This window comes from Gossypium hirsutum, chromosome D09 (assembly GCF_007990345.1).
Source record: "Gossypium hirsutum isolate 1008001.06 chromosome D09, Gossypium_hirsutum_v2.1, whole genome shotgun sequence".
NCBI classification, from domain to species: domain Eukaryota; kingdom Viridiplantae; phylum Streptophyta; class Magnoliopsida; order Malvales; family Malvaceae; genus Gossypium; species Gossypium hirsutum.
The window spans coordinates 44,834,138-44,853,270 of NC_053445.1; the positions used below are offsets into that span (position 1 = coordinate 44,834,138).

The 19,133-nt window shown below is 34.4% G+C and overlaps 1 protein-coding gene across 1 annotated transcript; it reads left to right on the forward strand.

Annotated features, from left to right (window-relative positions):
- Window positions 1-6,201: 6,201 nt before the first annotated feature.
- Window positions 6,202-8,442, forward strand: LOC107891154 (heavy metal-associated isoprenylated plant protein 6). Its single transcript, XM_016815842.2, has 5 exons — window positions 6,202-6,414; window positions 6,540-6,690; window positions 6,925-7,175; window positions 7,264-7,342; window positions 7,621-8,442. The coding sequence occupies exons 1-5, from the start codon at window positions 6,406-6,408 to the stop codon at window positions 8,184-8,186; spliced, it is 1,056 nt and encodes a 351-aa protein (XP_016671331.1). The 5' UTR covers window positions 6,202-6,405; the 3' UTR covers window positions 8,187-8,442.
- The last annotated feature ends 10,691 nt before the right edge of the window (window positions 8,443-19,133 follow it).

Here is a 19,133-nt window from a genome sequence, read left to right on the forward strand (position 1 = left end):
TTATAATCATTTTAGTAAAGACTATACGAGCAAATTTTCTGAATGAAATTATTACGGCAATTACAGGTTTCGAGCTTTTAATTCGAGTTTAAGCCATATTAGATTCAATTTTTAAGCTTAATTGGTTTTATTATTTTATTAGTTATTTATTTCTAAATTTGGATATTTTTTTAAGTATTTTAAGTTATTTGTAAGTTTCAATATATTTGAGAGTTTTATAGCATTCTATAATTCAAGCATTTCTAGGTTGAGGTGTTTTCATAGCATCCGAAGATCTATGTCTTAGCTTCGAGACACACTTTGAATCACTTGATTTCAAGTTCGGGAGCTCAAATTATGATCGTTTTTATTATATATGAGCCCAATATTAAATTTATTAGCTTTTATTATTTTATTAGTTATTTATTCTACATTTTGAATATTTTAAAGTATTTTAAGTTATTTACAAGTTTTATATTTCTTAGTCAACAAAAAAGTTTAATTTAAAACTACTTATAGATTAATCAGAGTTCCAGTATGCTTAAGAGTTTTATTTGAATATACTTTTCAACATTGGGAGTTAGTTTCTTTGTGCAAGATTTCTTTCTTGTGATTTTTAGAAGTAGTTTTCTTCTTAATTTTTTTCAAAGAGTTGTAGGAATTCATTCTTTATCCTTCAATTTTCTAAAGAATTATTTTCTAAAGGGTTGATTATAGCCATTAATTGAGTTTGTTGGGGTTTATATCTCAAATGGTTTAATTGGACACTTATCTATCTATCCATCATATCTATCGGCTTACTCATTTCATCTATTCATCATATCTATCTATTTGTTGGAATAGTGAACTGAGATGGCATCGTTGAGCAAATTGTATTTGTTGATTTTTTCTATAATACACATTCCTTCTTCTTTTTTTGTTCGAAACTATAATGTATATTTCTAGAATGCTAGAAAGCTTAACCTCGTTATACTTTTGGCAAAAAATACGCTGAAAGATTCAAGAAATGAAGAAAATGACGATGATGGCGATGGGTACTATTCTTCGCAATCTAGCATGGCAAATGTGGAAACGAGTGGGATAGGAAAAAAGGAGAGAAAAAAGGATTTTGCAGCAAGTATGGGAAACAGAGTAGACTGAAGGAAAGAGAAATGTGTTTGTTTTACGATGCGAGGTATAGGAAATGGAGTATAGTGATTCTTTTTAAGTTGAAGAATTTTGATAGGTTAAAATAATTAAATTCCTAACATACGAGTGTTTAATAGGACACATTTTCATGTGTAAAAAGTAAAATATAATGGTAAAAATGAAAATTTGTCATGTTCTTATGTCATCCTCCACATAAAGCATTAAATATTAAAAATAAAAAAATTTAAATGGATAAAATTCATAGATTAGAGGCTTATTTAACAATAAGATAAGTATCAAGCTTGCTTAAATATTTTGTGGTAGTTTAAGTGTTTTTCTAGTGTATTATCCATTTAAAAATAGATAAAGTGCGAGAAAATAATTTTTTAATCCTCCAAATTTTCTCTCAGAATTATCTATTAGAAATATCTGATACCTATTGTTTTAAGAGAACATAAAAAAAACATTAAGTAAAATTATTGATTTTTTTATTTTTACCTCTTCTGTTTCTTGAGATGATTTTTCTTTATAAAAAAAAGAAAAAAATCATAATATAATTTTTATTTACAATTTTGGTTTTGAAAAATAATTTAAATTAATTGAGTCTAAATTTTTTTATGGTATATTTTGTTTTTTTTTTGCACTAAAAAAATGGCATCAAAGTCGATTTAACAAGCCTATGTAATATCAGTTCTGGATGTTTTTCAAAGGTATGAAACTTAGTTTGAGAAACATTGAGGAAGCATGTAATAATTTAAATTTTCTAGTTTTGTTTTGTTATTAATTTGTCATTGGATTCTATTAAAAAATAATTTTTTTTATTTCCTATACATATCAGTTCTTCAACAACAATATTTTTTACATTTTATTTTTCTAGAATTTATATATAAAATTATATTTTTAAATAATTTTGAGTTTTTTATATAATTTTAATATAGAATTAGTGTCAAATTGCACAAAATATAAAAGTTGGGGATTAAAATTGTTATTATACCAACTAAAAAAGTGTCACTTAATAGCCAAATGACAAAAAAAAATAATTTCGAAAATTTTAGTGATCAAATTATAATTTCAGTGACAAAAAAATAATTGTAATTTTAGTTAATCGATCAAAACAAAAAATTCACCTATAATTTAGTGACTAATGGTGTAATTCACCCTTTCTTAATTTGGGTTTGTATAATATTATTGCCTTCATTTGACCCAATATCAAACCCACAATATTGGGCTTTATTTGGGCCAAACTCATCATACGTTTCAATCGTGGCCTTTCGAAATTAGACGGGCTACACTATTCCTTTGCTCCGTCCCATGCAGCGGCCCTTTCTGGATAACAAAATTTTTTATATACAATATTAGGTGTAAGGGATTAGGTTAATACAGCTTAAATCCGTGCCAAACAGGTGTTTAAAAAGAGTTTTAACCAGTATTCTATTTAAGTCAAGATTTCTGGATAACAAATTTTAGTTAAATGCTTAAATTGGAGTCGCATTAATATTTTATGCTAATCATTTTTTTAAAAATATTTTATATTCACGTAATAATTCTATATTAAAATTAGCCAAATATTTTTTTAACTAATAATTGTAAATTAAATTATAATATTTTTAAATGTGTAATAATTGTCACAACTTTTATTCTACTTCAATTTTTTTTATTTTTAAATATGAATTTAGTAATATGATAGAAAATAAAAGATATTCTCATTCGTTTAAAAGCTTTTTCAAAACGTGCTTTTATATATATTATAGATTCAAATAAAAGTTTCTCATACACTTCACTAAAAAATCAATTTTGTAGTATAAAATTAAGTGAGGGTTGACGTGTCTAAAATAGAACATATAACTATTGAGTTAGTTATTACTTGAAAAATAAATAAATAAATAATAATTTGAAATTTAGTTTACAATTGAAAAAAATATTATGAAAAATTAAGAGTTTTTTAACTGCACAAGTAAAGGTGAAATGTTGCCATGTGTCTTGAAGGAATATTAAAAAAATTAAAATAGACACGTGTGATATACTAAACATTGCTTGTGGAGTTAAAAAACTTTACTAATAGTGAACAGAATACTAACCCAATCTTTATTTAAACACTTTCGAAAAATGTTAATCCTTTATTTAATCAGGTTTGGTCAAGTTTAAATCTTTATTTAACAATTTTAAAATATTCGAAGTAGGATTTTATAGATGTAAACCAATCCAGATTATAATTGGATGATAAAAATATGAAATTTGGATGTGAATTCCATTGGAATTTTGAAATCCTCCTAACAAAATAAGAAGCATTGATTATTGGATGGTTTCAATTCCAAAAAGAAAGAAGTTAGATTTGCAATTAATAAGAGGAGATAATTCAAACTTGTGAAAAGTGTAATATGGTCAAGTGGGTGTTAATAAATGGGAGCAACAAACATTAAATTGAACGTGGGTGTTAGCAGGTTTTGGATTTGATTTTGGGTTTACAAATGGGTGGGTGGGCCGTCGATGCAAATGCAGGCATTTATGAAGGAAGGTGGTAACTCAACATCAAGTAGGAACACTTTTAATCTCCACTTGACATGGTGGAATCCTGAAAGTAAATAGATTTTCCCTTTTCATTTCGTCAACATACACTCAACTCAATGGTACATAACAAGCTTTAAAATGGTCTAGTGTTTTTAATTGAACACCCTAAAATAACAGCGAATGAAAATGTCTTTTTGTATTATGTTAGGGGTACCCTCAGGAAAATAATATAAAGAAAATATTTTAGCTAACAACTTGGGGCTATGCGCAGGTGTCGATTGAGGAAGTACTGCTGCGCCCACGTGATGCTCTTCCACATGTTAATTTTGGTTTTTTTCCAAATAAACAAGTTGAGAATATTTTATACTGTCCATAAACAGTCTGTTCTGTACCAAATATAAATGATTTATTTGCAAGGACTAATGCTTTATATCAGAACTTAACCCACACATTTAATTTACTCTCTCTCTCTTTTTTGGTTTATCAAAATCATCGAAACAAATAGTCAAAATAAAAAAGCCTAGGCGACAAGATCTATGTTTAAAAATAATAATTTCATGCATTTAATGTTTTCAAAGAAGAAGAAGAAGAATAACCCTAATTTTGAAAGTGAAATGTAACCCTCAAAATTAAATAAGGCTGCATGAATATTAAATCTTTTTATTGATAATTAAAGAGTTACTCGCCAAGCATAAACACCAGACCAACTATAATAATTCAAATGTTAAGCTTAATTACTGCTGTTTTTTTCTTCCAGTGTAACGAAGGAAACATGTTACGCAAAATTTGTTTTTTTTTTTCCCTTGTCGTTATTGTTTCGGAATTGCTTGCTGCAAAAGTAGAGAGGAATGTGTGGGATATTTCTAGGGAAGTTTCTTAGTTGGGTTGGCTATTGGTTAGATGACAAAATTCCAGCATCGGGGAAGGCTATGGCGATGGAGGACCCCTTTCTCTCGGCTTGTCTCGTACGACAAATGTCGGGGGCTTGTTGGCTGGCTGGCCCAGCCCCTCACCACCGTGACATACATGATTTTTGAGACGTGAATATCAATGTCAGTCGCGTTCAAAAATTTGGTCTCAAGTAACGTCTCCCATCGGTAATTGGCCTCCCCTCCCCCAGCTGAAGAACACCCTAGGATTCTGGCTTCCTCGATTTCTATCTCATCATTGCTTTTGTGGTTGGTTACATCGCTTATTTTTGTTTTGTACCTAAATCAACAACTCATTTGGCTTCACCCGCCTATAATCACATATCTTCTATCTCCCTATAAATTAAGATTTGTATGCATATACATATATGTGATGCGAAGCTTTGATATGTGTGATCAGATTATTTAGCCAATATGCACCAGGTATCCGCACTACGATGTTGATTTTCAGCAACAAAACAATCTGGTGTTACGCAAAAAACATCCACGACGGCTTTCAACCTTTTTAAACTTTCACAACCATTTACGGATAGTTGTTAATAAAATATTTTGAATTCGAGATTAGTATCTAATCTAGATTTTGTTTAATTCATTGGATTGAAAATTTTATTTTTATTAATTACATAAGAGTTTGAATTGAATTTAAAGTATTTTAACATTATGAAATTGAATGAATAAAATAATTTTGAAAAATTTCATGATTAACGACGACTCCCAGTATTAAACGTAATAGCTACCCTTTGGATTTTCCACCCTGCCCTATCAAAGAAAATTCCAATATTAGACCACAAAATCCCTATCAAAGAAAGGGATTTCCCATCCTAAATTCAAACCATATTACTAATTAATTTACAAGAAAATATATACATTAATACACAAATTGCAACCTAATAGCATAAATTCTTATGGTTATGTAAAAATTTGTTCCAAATGAGGAAGGCATTATAATAAAATTTTAAGCACTCTAAAACACAAATTTAAGACACAAACAAAACAATATATATATTACATGGTGAATGCATTAAAACATTTCACTTTAAAAAATAGTATCAAATGATTTAATTTAAATATCATTAAAATTAATTATTATATGTAATATAAAAATATTAACAGAAACAGTGTTTCTAAAAGCGAGGTCAAACGAATTACCATGCGGGTAGTTAATTAACTTTAAATGAATTAATTAAAAATTCCATGCACTAAAACCTACGCTTGCCGTTTGAATTTTTTTTTCAAATACTAAAACGTTCCCAACGAGACTTCCAAAATCACCCACCCACCCACAGTCACTCCCGTTTCCAAAAGTACCCAACCACAATCAATTACATAAATATTATTTCATAATTTGTCTAAGTTAATATTCTTGGTTCCGATTTAGTTATAAAATAATAAATCTTTTAATATTTTACATCTAAAAATATCTATACACATGAAATAATTTCAACACTACCACAATCTAATATAAACATTATTGGACACGAAGCGGTCGTTTCTCCGCCACCATCAGTCCAATACGGCGGCACAGCAAAAACAATAAATTTTATAAACAACAAAACCTAAACCATTTCCCTTTTTCCTTAACAAACCCAAACCATTTAGCCCACCCTTGCTGACTTCATCACTTATATAACCAAACGCCCATCATAAAAATCACATCATCCTATATTTCCTCCATCAACCATCATACATAACATACACTCATCATACATACATACATACATACCTTATCAACCGCCTCTCCTGATTATAAATGCGCTTCTTTGCCTTTGTTTCATCTCTTCAAACAGCTCTTCATTATTCTTTCTCAAATCCCTCAATAACCAAAACCTTTAGCAATTTAAAGTAAAATTTCAGTCAAGCAATGGGTGAGGTTAGTTACCAGCTCTTTCCTTCAACATTCTTTCCGATCTTTTCCTTCCGATTCTTCAATTATTTTAGGATTTTTTTCTTCTCTTTGATCTCGTCTGAGTTATAGTTATGTTTCTTGTTTTCCAGCAAACAGGACCTAAGCCTGAAGCCGAGAAGAAGCCCGCCGCCGATTCCGGCGCTAAGCAAGACGACGGCAAGGTTACCGCCGTTTACAAGATTGATATGCATTGTGAAGGTTGTGCCAAGAAGATTAAACGGTCGATTAAACATTATGAAGGTAATTATTTTAAATTTATTGATTAAAATAATAACAATTTTGGAATTTGTCAAACTTGGATAGATACATCGTTTTAGTTAGTCTCCGTGAGTCGTTCGACAAGTTTCCCCGTAATAATCGGGGAACTGGATAAGGATCGGACTTCGTGGGTCGTGCTAATTTTTCAACCTTAACTAGAAATAGATAAATTATCAAATTGAAATTACCTAACACGGACGTTGTTGTTGGTTGAAGGTGTGGAAGATGTGAAAACGGATTGTGGAGCCAACAAGCTAACGGTGATTGGCAAAGTGGACCCGGCCAAAGTCAGAGATAGGTTGGCCGAGAAAACTAAGAAGAAAGTCGACTTGATTTCCCCTCAGCCTAAGAAAGATGCCGCCCCAGCCGCTGCTGCTGCTGGAGGTGGTGATAAGAAACCAGACGCTGAGAAGAAACCGGAGGAGAAGAAAGAAGAGAAGAAGGAAGAGAAAAAGCCACCCAAAGAGGTAAAAAAAAACAAACTTCGTTTTTCAAACATAATTTAACGACGAGTTTAGCCTAATTAATCCTAATTAAATTGTGTTTGATTTACAGAGTACGGTGGTTTTGAAGATTAGAACACATTGCGACGGTTGCATTCAAAAAATGCGAAAAATAATCAAGAAAACCGATGGTAAGTTTATTAATTATGATTTATTTGAAGTAATACTATTTTGCCGTTGGGAGATGTCATCTTGTGTAAATTAATCTATTGGAGTAGGGGATAAGTAAAGGCGCATTTCATCAGACTAGAAATCTAAAAATACGGACAGTAACATAAAAGTTCTTTTAAATAAATAATGAAAATTGAAAATCATATATTTAGAATATTTATGCCTAATAAAATTAATTTAAGTAATTAAATGTGTATAAATAAATTAAAATGTGGTTTTACTTGAATTATCATTACAGGCGTTCAATCAGTTGACATTGATGGAACTAAAGATTTAGTAACCGTGAAAGGCACAATGGACTTGAAAGACCTCGTTCCTTATCTCAAGGAGAAGTTGAAACGAAGTGTCGACGTGGTTCCGCCTAAGAAAGACGACGGCGGTGAGAAGAAAGACGTCGGAGAAAAGAAAGTCACCGACGCTGATAAGAATGGGAAAGAAAAAGAAGCTGCTGCCGCCGGAGGCGAGAAAAAAGAAGGCGGCGGTGAAACGAAGATGGAAGTGAGCAAGATGGAGTATCATGGATACGCGTATCCTGCACAGCCAATGTATTGGTCAGATAGACACGTGTATGGTGGTCCGAGTAACGCGGTGGAAGGGTATCAGAATCAGCAGCATCACGAGTACGGATACATGAACCAGGGGTACATGAATCAAGGCTATATGTCTCACCCTGGCTATGTGAATGAAGGGTATATGTCTCACCCTGGGTATGTGAATCAAGGGTACATGGTGGACCCGCGGCATCCCCTTCACGCGCCTCAGATGTTCAGCGATGAGAATCCAAACGCCTGCTCGATCATGTAAGAAAGGAAATCAACGGTGGTTAATAAGGAATTAATCATGATTAATATAGAGAGAAGAAAGAAAAGGACCAAATGTAAATAGCAGAACTTTCTAGGGAGAGAAAAGTAAATAACAGAACTTCGAAAAAAGAAAGGGACCGACGATGTAATAGGTAGTAGGATTTTGGAATTATCGCGATGGTTAGAACTTAGAACCTTTTTGTTTTTGTTTTTGTTTTTAATATATGGAAGAACCGGCCAAAGCCGGCTTGGCTTGAGCGGGTTAGTGTTGGGACGGTGGCGGGTTTTTTTTTTTAATTTTTGCTCGTATTTTTATAAATTTTATTCTTAGGAAATATAAATTGTTATTTCATTTTAAACTTGATAAATTAATTTGTGATGGAGCCGCGAGCAGCGAGTGGCAGTAGAGGATGCCACGTGGTACCGTCGTTGATGAATTTAATGTTCCATAAATTTTGTTTTTGTCTTTGCTGAGATTACAGTGGTGACTGATGATTAGATTAGCATTTTATTTTATTTTTATCTTATTTTATTAAAAGTTTAATATTTAATATATCATAATGTTATCAATTGTATCTTTAATTATATATAAAATCATTTATATCCTTTTAATTTAACTAATTTTTTATTATTATATGGGAATTCTTTACTAATTCTTTTGGTTTTGACGATAGTGATTGGGAAAAGTTGAGTACTTTGCGTGGTACAAAACTGTTGTCAGTAATACACAGTATTTGATTTCTTTTTTACTCCTTCCTGGGACAGTACGAAAAGTGTTGAATTAATTAAAATAAGTTTATAAAGGAAGGAAATCCATATAATGACAAAAGTAAAAGAGAGAATGCTTCCAGAAAGAGTTTTAATTACTTAATTTTGAGTCATTGGTCAAATTGATTTGGTCATTGTGGTTTAACTACAATCATAACCTTTATAAACTACAAACAGCTACTCTATCATAATTCAGAAATCAACTTCCAGAAAACCCAAAATAAAAGCACGTTTAATTGCAGCGAAAAGGCCATGAAACAAAATCCATACACCTATGTACCTTTTCATGGCATTTAAAAGGCTATTTAAGCTGAAATTTGTAGCCTTTTACCCACTCACTCACTGTCGTTAAGGGTCACACGTTTATCATAATTTTATTAATATTGCATGTTAATTTTTAATTTTAATTTACGTGAAGGCTTGATGTTAATTGTGTGAAAAGGGAATCACTTCATTTGAAAGAATTACATAATTCCTAATGGAGAGAGAAAGGAAAAAAAAAGAGAGAGAGAGTCCGAAAATATAAAAATTATTTATTAATCACGTTTGATTTCATATTTCCCTACATCATCTTCACAGTGAAAGCTAATCATAATGCATTAAAGCTTAATTGAAATAAAAAGTACGACTATCCTTATCTCCTTTGCCTTTTTTTTCTTTGGTGGTCCTTTAATGAAATAATGGATGATATATAGTTTTAGAATTATTAGTATTTTCAATAAAAACAATTGATTGTTTGTGAAGATCGGACTCTTTTTTTCTAATTTTTTTAAAACAGGTGTTTGAACATAAGAAAATTAATCAACGATTCTTTTTCTTTTGGCAGATTAAAAATCAAGAGTGTTTAACAAAGGGAAGCAACTGATTCTTTTTCATAATTATCATTATAACTAGAAACTCATCCATACAACAATTCTAAAACTCTAGCAACAATATGCATATGTGTATGTAAACTTGGATGGTTACAAGCATACATAATAGTCTAAATCCACTTCTTTGTTATCTTGAAAATACATTTTTTCTTTTTGCTAAGATATACATTCTCAATCCACTTCTTTGTTATCTTTCTTTCACTATCTTCGATGTTTTATTTCTTTTGAGTTATGATCAGAACCAGCTTTATTCTTATTCATTGTTATAACCTTTTTGCAAATATGTTGTATGGACTAATAAAACTTTCACAAATGAAGTTTTGCATATTACTTTGAAAAGTTTCTAAATAATAAAGGAGCCTGAAGTAGGACTATTGTTTAGAACACACCAAATTTAAAAGTTGGAAATTTGGGAAGGAATAGTCTAAATTTAGACTTTCTCTTTGGATTTTTGTCATCAAATGCGTTGATTGACAAAACGCCATGTTGGTGACAAAGCCTACACAAACAAGCAAGCAATGACCATCAGGCAATAGGAAGAGGTTACCTTGGAGAAGAGAGCCTTCATTTGCACATGAATACGACACCTTGAGAATGGTGTAAGAAACCAGAACGATTTAGATCCTGTATCCTTGATTTGTGATAAGATAGGATTGAGATAAAAGCCACATATTTTTACTATTGGATTGCAGTGGGAGAATGATGGCACAAATTGTGCGCCCTAATGGATTAAACTTTGAGGTTTACAGTGGGGGCAACTTGGCTAAATGTTTCTTCAGAAAAGCCAGTCAAGCAAAAAGGGTGCTGTAACACGTCAGTCACAAAGCCTTAATAAACTTCGAGTAATGACAACCTAAGCGAGATCATTCTCGGAAATATAAAATTTTGCATTCATGCAAACACCATTCACACATGTCTAGTTAGGAGCATTTGATTCATTCTTGATCGTGACATCCTAATCATTAGGCATAATTAGGTTCATTATACAGGTCATGTTCCCTAGAGAACAGGTCGGTGAAATATTAGAGATCTTATCTCCCTGAGATTACAGCGGAGCAGATCGAAGACACTATCCTATCTCCCTGAAGTTACAGTGGAGCGGATTAAAAAGGATCTTATCTCTCTGAAGTTGCAGTAGAGTAGATCGCATCAGGTCTTATCTCTCTAAGGTTACAGTGGAGCAGACCGAAGAATTTCAGATCTTATCTCCCTGAGGTTACAGTGGAACAGATTGAAGCCAGAGATCTTATCTCCCTGAGATTATAGCGGAGTAGATCAAAGACACTATCCTATCTCCCTAAAGTTACAGTGGAACGGATTAAAATAAAGGATCTTATCTCTCTGAAGTTACAGTAGAGTAGATCGCATCAGGTCTTATCTCTCTGAGGTTACAGTGGAGTAGACCGAATAATTTCAGATCTTATCTCCCTGAGGTTACAATGGAGCAGATTGAAGCCAGAGATCTTATCTCCCTGAGATTACAGTGGAGCAGATCTCATCAAGTCTTATCTCCCTAAGCAGTAGTGGAGCAGACAGAAGAAATCAAGTCCTATCTTCCTAAGAGTAGTGGAGTAGGTTGAACCTTGCAGATTTTATCTCCCTAAGCAGTAGTGGAGCAGATCGCATCAAGTCTTATCTCCCTAAGTAGTAGTGGAGCAGACAGAACCAATCCTATCTCTTTGAAGTTGCAAAAGAGTGGATTAAAATCACAAACTTCATCCCCTGAAGTCCTTGCGAAGAAGATCGAAGCAACAAGCCACAGTGGACTGGAATAAAGTTATTCGAAGAAGAGAAGCACCAGAAGAAGTTAAGGCTCGGCGTGACCGGGCAAAATTGGTCATTTTGAAGTCTTTGCTCTGTTTTCGTTACACGACAACGAACACAGAGGGGCAGCTGTAGGACTCAATTTATGCCCGGGCCCAAAATTAAATGACCCATGTACAACAGGCCTAAAACGGCCCAAATTCTAAAAAACCTAGACGGTCTATTGGAGCCGAAAAATCAAGCAAGCACCAGGGAACCCTAGGGTTCCCTCCCCTCTCGCGCCGTTCCCCCCTTTTTCGGGCCACCTGAGGTGCTTCGTCCCGAGGTCTGCCTCCCCTTTGCACCGAAATGGCAAGGTCACCTCCGTTGACCTTGCCTAACCCTGCAAAACAAAGCCAAAAGATAACAGAAACACAGAAAGAAAAAGGAGAGAACCTTTGTAATCTGCTATAAAGCCTGAAGAAAAATGTAATCTTTAAAAACAACAAGAGAATACAAAACAGAAAAATCAATCAAAGCGTGAAAGGTTGATATTTTTCTTACTTCAAGCCTCTGTTTCTTTTTTAGATTTTTATTTTTCTTTTCGCGCACCGTGTAGATAAAAAATAACAAAATAGATATAGATAGGGGGTTTTGAAACGTACCTGAGGTTCGGACACAAACCACCGTCGGAGATCTTCTCCGTTCCTCGGGGTTACGGAAGCCTTTAGGGTTTTGCCCGGACCATGACTGAAAGGACGGTGAGGCCGAAAGGTCACCCTTCTATTTAGGGTTTATTTATTTTTTATTTTTTATTTTTTTAAAAGGAAGGGGAATCCTTCTCTAAAAAAACTATTTTGGGCCTTCCGGTGTCGCACCGTGCAAGCTCGTCGACGGCTTAAGCCGGGCTTGAAAACCTAGAGAGAAGCGGGATAGTTTGTTTTTTTAGAAGTTGGGGCTGAAATGAGGGTAAAAAAAAAGATTTTAGTTTAAATAATAAAAATGAAACGACGCCGTTTGGGCTTAGGGTTCAGAGACCAAAAATGGCGTCGTTTTGGTCTCTGACCCGCGCGGTGACCCGACCCGAGGGAAGGATCCGCGTGTTTTTGCCTCTTGTATTACTTGCGCAATTGGTCCCTCTGATTTTGTGGTGCTTTCAATGCAGTTTTTCGCGTATTTTCAATTGTGGCCTTAAATTTTTCTGTTGTTTCGATTTGGTCCTCAGACCGTGCGCTTAGATTCCGCTGGAATGTCACCGTTTGAGTGACATGGAATATTGCACGTTTGGTCCTCATCCTTTTGTAGCGTGTTTTAATTACCTTTTTTTCACTTTATGATTTGGGCCTTTATATTTATCCCTGATTTCGATTTAATCCCCTCCGTTTTTTATTTTATTTTCTTTATTTATTAATTTCTGTTTTGTTTATATTTTCATTTACCTTATATATATGTGTATACATTATTTTAATATGTACTTTTTTATTATATATTATTGTTAAAACTATTGTACATATTTATTATAATCTCAAGTATATATATATATGAGTGAACAAGGTTTTATGATATATGTATGTACACATTTTTTAATTTTGTATAAGTATATATATGCACATTGTTATATCTTGGTTTTTTTATATTTATGTATATACACGTGTTTTTATAATGAACATACTTATATTTTTTATATTTTAGCATTTTATAACCTATATACATATACATGTAGATACTTATATTTTATAACATATATATATTTTTCATATTTTTATAATTTTATGTATATACATACATATATAGTCCCTTTTTATGTACATACATTTCATTTTATAATTTTCACCTATTTTCCTTTTATGTTTGTTTACGTATTTATTTATATGCTCATTTTTATGCTTTAGTTTATTTATTTATTTATTTACTATGGTATATGCATGATTGATTTATCTTATTATTCGTTGTTGTTCTTTTTGATTATTCACATTATCATGTTTATTATTCCCTCATGCATATAAATATCATATTTCAAAAAAGGGGAAAATATTTCTAATTGATGCAATATTTAGCGTTTGGAAATTCGAGGAACGTGCCCTAAGGTGCTGGGTTGCGATTTCTCGTTCAACCAAATAGCTTAATATCCTTTTTAAAAATATCAAAATATGGCAATGTTTTGCGTTTGGAGGTTCGAGATAACATGCCCTAAGGTGCTGGGTGTCAATTTTTCTCGTTCAACCAAATAGCTAAATATCCTTTCAATTTATAAAATGAGGCAATGTTTTGCGTTTGGAAATTCGAGGAACGTGCCCTAAGGTGCTGGGTTACGATTTCTCGTTCAACCAAATGGCTTAATATCCTTTTTAAAAATCTCAAAATATGGCAATGTTTTACGTTTGGAGATTCGAGATAACATGCCTTAAGGTGCTGGGTGTCGATTTTTCTCGTTCAACCAAATAGCTAAATATCCTTTCAAAAGTTATAAAATGAGGCAACGTTTTGCGTTTGGAAATTTGAGGAACGTGCCCTAAGGTGTTGGGTTCTGATTTCTCGTTTAACCAAATTGTTAAATATCCTCTTGAATTTTAATTTATGCTATTTGAGTTTTTATTAAGGATCGTATTTTAAATTTCTTTAAAGTTTTCAATTTTTCGACACTAAGACATTAAGTAATCAACTAGGTACCAATTTTGGGCGTATCGAGGGTGCTAATCCTTCCTCGTGCGTAACCGACTCCCGAACCCGTTTTTCTAAATTTTGTGAACCAAAATCGTTGTTTTAGTAAAATTAAATCGTTTATTAAAAATAACCACTTTTCAAGGTGATCCGATCACACCTTATCAAAAAAGGATTGGTGGCGACTCCCGTTTTTGTTTCATTTTTCAAAACCCAAGTCGACCCCGTTTTCCATCAAAAAATGGTGTCAACAGCTTGGCGACTCCACTGGGACTTTTTCAAAATAAGTGAGTTGAGCCACGAGTTGATTACTTTTTGTCTTTTTGTCGAAAATTGAAAATTTGATTTAAATTTACGATCCTTTCATGGCATTTCATTCTTCATTATAATTTTCATCAATGTGGTTTATAATTGCTCTTTTTGTTTAAATTTTGGTATCTTTTGCATTGCGTTGCATGACCTTTGGTCACACCTTTTTAAGTGGATGTGAGAAGCTACTCCTTTGTGAGGTTTTCACCTCCGTGCAGGATAGTGGATCGCTTTCGGGATACATCCGTACCTATGTCTTCGTGAGATTTTCATCTCCGTGCAGCCATAGGGAAATGTATTCCCCTGAACCGAACTCGATTTATATGAGCCTATAATGGGTGAAGATCGAGGAATCTGCTGGTTCGGGTACCTTATCTTTAGAACCAAGCCACATGTAGTGAACTCTAGGAACCCAGCCTAGATAGAACTACTTCAAACCCATAGTAGATATCCAAATAGGTGCCTTATTATTTCTTGCTTGTATGAGATTTTAATTTTGATACTAACTTATTTTGTTTTGATTGCATGGCATTTTGTCTGCATGGCATTTCATTATAAAAGGCGTTGATTCACATTCGATTACTAGACAGAAAAGCCAATCATGGAAAGTGAATTTCTTAGCAAGGTGGAAGATAATGCGGTTATCCGAATATGGTCAGAAAAGTCGCAACTCGAGAAAGGTGATAGTCTAACAATAGGGTATGCATCAGAGTTATGGGATTACACCAGCATCAATGTGGCTCAGAACAATCTTCAGGAGTTGAAAGAAATTTGGGCTCAATGGGATGATGAAGTGAAACAATTGTTTTACTATAATTATGGTGATTTACCCTACTTGCTTGACATCAATGTAGATGAACATTTATTTCGAGCTCTGTCCCAATTTTGGAATTCCGCTTATAGTTGCTTCACATTTGGGGAGGTAGACATGGTGCCTACTGTGGAGGAGTATACAACTTTACTTCGTTGTCCAAGAATCCAAGTGGATAAAGTTTATTCTAGAATTGTTAATGTTTCGACTTTTACAAAGAAGTTAACGAGAATTACCGAAATGAGTGAGCAATGGATCACCGCACGAATCAAACAAAAGGGAGAAAATAGATGTATCCCTTGGAGAAGTTTGCGAGATCAGATTTTGGCACACCCGGATACGAAGAAAAAGGTTGATGTTTTTGCTTTGAGTATGTATGGGCTGGTTATTTTTCCTAAAGCGTTGGGGCATATAGACGAAGCTGTTATAGATTTGTTTGATCAACTTGATAGGAGGGTCACACCCGTTCCAGCAATTTTGGCCGAAACGTTTAGGTCTTTGAGTGCATGTCGAAGAACGGGGGATGGAAGATTCGTTGGTTGTGCACAACTCCTGTTGGTTTGGTTCGACAGCCACTTCTGGAAGGTGGATAAGATTTCTTATCAAGTTTTCTCAGAAAATTACTCGCCTTTGAAGGAATTAGCAGCGGCACCAAGACGTAATGACATCATGGAGGAAAAGTAGATGGCGATCTTTCATAATCTACGAGATGAAGATGTTGAATGGAGAGCTTCTTGGATGGTGCCCGACGAGATTTTGTACCGATGTAAGGACTTTGACTGGGTCCCTTTGCTTCGAATTTGGGGAGCTGTCGGATATGCCCATTTGCTCGTGTTAAGACAATATAGGTCAAGGCAGTTCGTACCGGCAACGCAAGGGCTAGCCGAGTGTGAGTTTTCTTATAAAGGTAATAACTACAGGGGAAAGATTCGAGAGTTGTCTAACGCTTGGAAACGAATTCACCGGATGAAAAGAATTACCGTAGGAGCAACGACAACTCCCGAATATCACAGGTGGTGAAGTAAGAGGATCGATGATAACATCCCAAAGCCAAGAGAAGAATGTGGTCGTCCTATAGAAGAGCATTTACGAGTAGTCCCGTCAGAACTAGAGATCATCAAGCAAGACTTCAAAAAAAGAAGTTCAGAGTTTGGAATGAGGATAGAACAGCTAGAAGAGGAAAAGATGCGTTTGGGACTAGACGTTGATATCCACAAGTTGGAAGCTGAAAAGTTAAGAAAAGGGAAGAATAAGGCTGAAGAGGATTTAGATAGTTTAAAAACGGATTATAAGAGGCTGCGATTGTCAATGCGAACTGCGGGTTTGGGGAAAACATTGGAACAATGGAAACATGATATCGAGGAAGAAAATACCAAAGCTGATCAGTAGGAGAAGAAATTTCAAGGTGCCCGAGCTTGAGAGAGCACCTTGGAGAAAAGTTTATTAGAATGCCAAAATGAAGAAGCAAGATTGAAAGATCGGGTAGCGGAGTTAGAAAGGTCACTTCACTTGTGTCGTAGTCGCAACTCTGTAATCGAGCTAAAAGCAAGCTTGAATAAGATTGAAGAATTGAAGAAAAAAATAGGAGAACTTGAAGACGCACTGCAAAGCTCTGAATCGCGAGAGAAACTTCTTAAAAGACGTAACGAACAATGCTAAGAGTAGCTCATCCATTCTCAAAATCAGATTAGAGATAGGGATTACGTGATGGGTGAAACTATATCTCAAATTCGGGAAGTAGCTGATCATTTGCAAGCTTTAGCAGTTCAGGCCGATGTATTGAGTTTAAAATATGAATCAGAATCAAGTCGGGGTCGAGAGTTAGCTTGGCTCCTTAGAGAGTTAAGGCTTTGAGCATAAAGGCAAAGCCGTATATGTAATCCACTTTATGTAAAAGAAATTTGTTTTCTAGTTGAGTTTTTTCTAATGAAATTGAATTAGAATCAATGCCTCTTTCTGCATCCATTCATCCTCATTACATTTTATTATACATTGAAGTTTCAAAAAAGGGCCCTAATTAATTAAAATTATGACAGTTATCCTGGAAACCAACAAAAACTTGCCAACTGAACATTGTTACAATACCCGTGCTAAGTAAAAATCTATGGATCAAAAGTTGAAAAAGCTAGAACGACTTCAAAAGGAAATGCAAGACCAGTTGCAGACGCAAATGAAAGAACAAATGGAAAAGATTCAGCATGACATGGCACAAAAGATGCAGGAGTCTCAAAATGATCTGATAACTAAGATGACGCAATTATTAATGGGAGTAGATAAAGTAGAAAGGTCCCGTGATTATTAATGAAGAAGAAAACAATGGTGAACCACTTTATCCTCCAGGTTTCACGCCTCTATATGCGCAAGTTCAGGCTGAGTCGCATCTGCGAAGACCCTCTGTGTCGGTTAGGCCTCAGCAGTTCCAAGCCGATACCTCAATACCAATGAATTTTCAACCCGGAGTGGGCTCTAATCCCGGTGACAGCCCGAATAATATTGCTATCCCAGATCTTGATGAGATGGCTAAAAAGGACAAGGCGAAAGAGGAACATCCAAAACAATTTAAGGAGAAATAAAAATAGATAGAAGAGAAGTTTAGGGTAATAGAAAGCATCGAAAGCTATCATGGAATAGATGCAAAAGATCTGAGCTTGGTTCCGGACTTGGTGCTACCTTACAAATTTAGAATGCCAAAATTTGAGAAATATAACGGGACCAGTTGCCCAGAAGCCCACATTACTATGTTTTACAGAAGAATGACGGGGTATATTAATAATGATAAATTATTAATACATTGCTTTCAAGAAAGTGTTACAGGAGCAGCGTCAAAGTGGTACAATCAGCTGAGCCGAACCAAAATTGCTACTTGGAGGGATTTAGCACAGGCTTTCATGAGACAGTACAATCATGTCTCGGAAATGATGCCTGACAGGATAACTCTGCAGAATTTAGAGAAGAAATCGAATGAAAGCTTCAGACAGTATGCGCAGAGGTGGAGAGATGTGGCAGTTCAAGTGCAACCACCGCTTTTGGAAAAAGAGATGACGACGCTTTTTATTAATACATTGAAAGCCCCGTTCATCACTTATATGTAGGAAGTGCTTCAAAGAATTTCTCGGATATAATCATGAATGGTGAGATGATCGAGCATGCCATCAAAAGTGGAAGGATAGATGGAGGAGATAATAATAGGAGGGCAGCCCCGACGAAAAGAGAAAATGAAGTGAATAATGTGAATGCCTACGGTAGGTCAATTACCGTGAATCAACCAAAGAAAGTGGTTGCTAATCAACCGAGATCATCAAGACAAGAGTCGGGAGCTAGACAAACTACTGAAAAGCCCCAATTCACGCCAATCCTAATGTCATACAAGGAGTTGTATAAGACTTTATTCAATGCACATGTTGTTGCCCCTCGTTATTTTAGTCCTCTACAGCCCCCGTATCCAAAATGGTATGACACGAACGCGCAATGTGATTATCATGCAGGAATTTCTGGGCACTCAATAGAAAATTGTACTGTTTTCAAGAAGGTAGTGGAATGACTTATTAAGTTGGGTGTTGTCAAACTTGACGACTCACCTAACGCAGAAAATTCGTTACCTAATCACGCTGATAAGGGGGTGAATATGGTGAGCAAAGCTACGGGAGAAGAAGTCAAGACTGACATTGCCGAAGTAAAAACTCCATTGAGGCGGGTCTGGAAAGAAATGGCAAAAAGAGGGCTAGTTATCTCAGATTTTAAGGAGGGGCATGAGAAGGGAAAATATTGTGGATTCCACCATAAA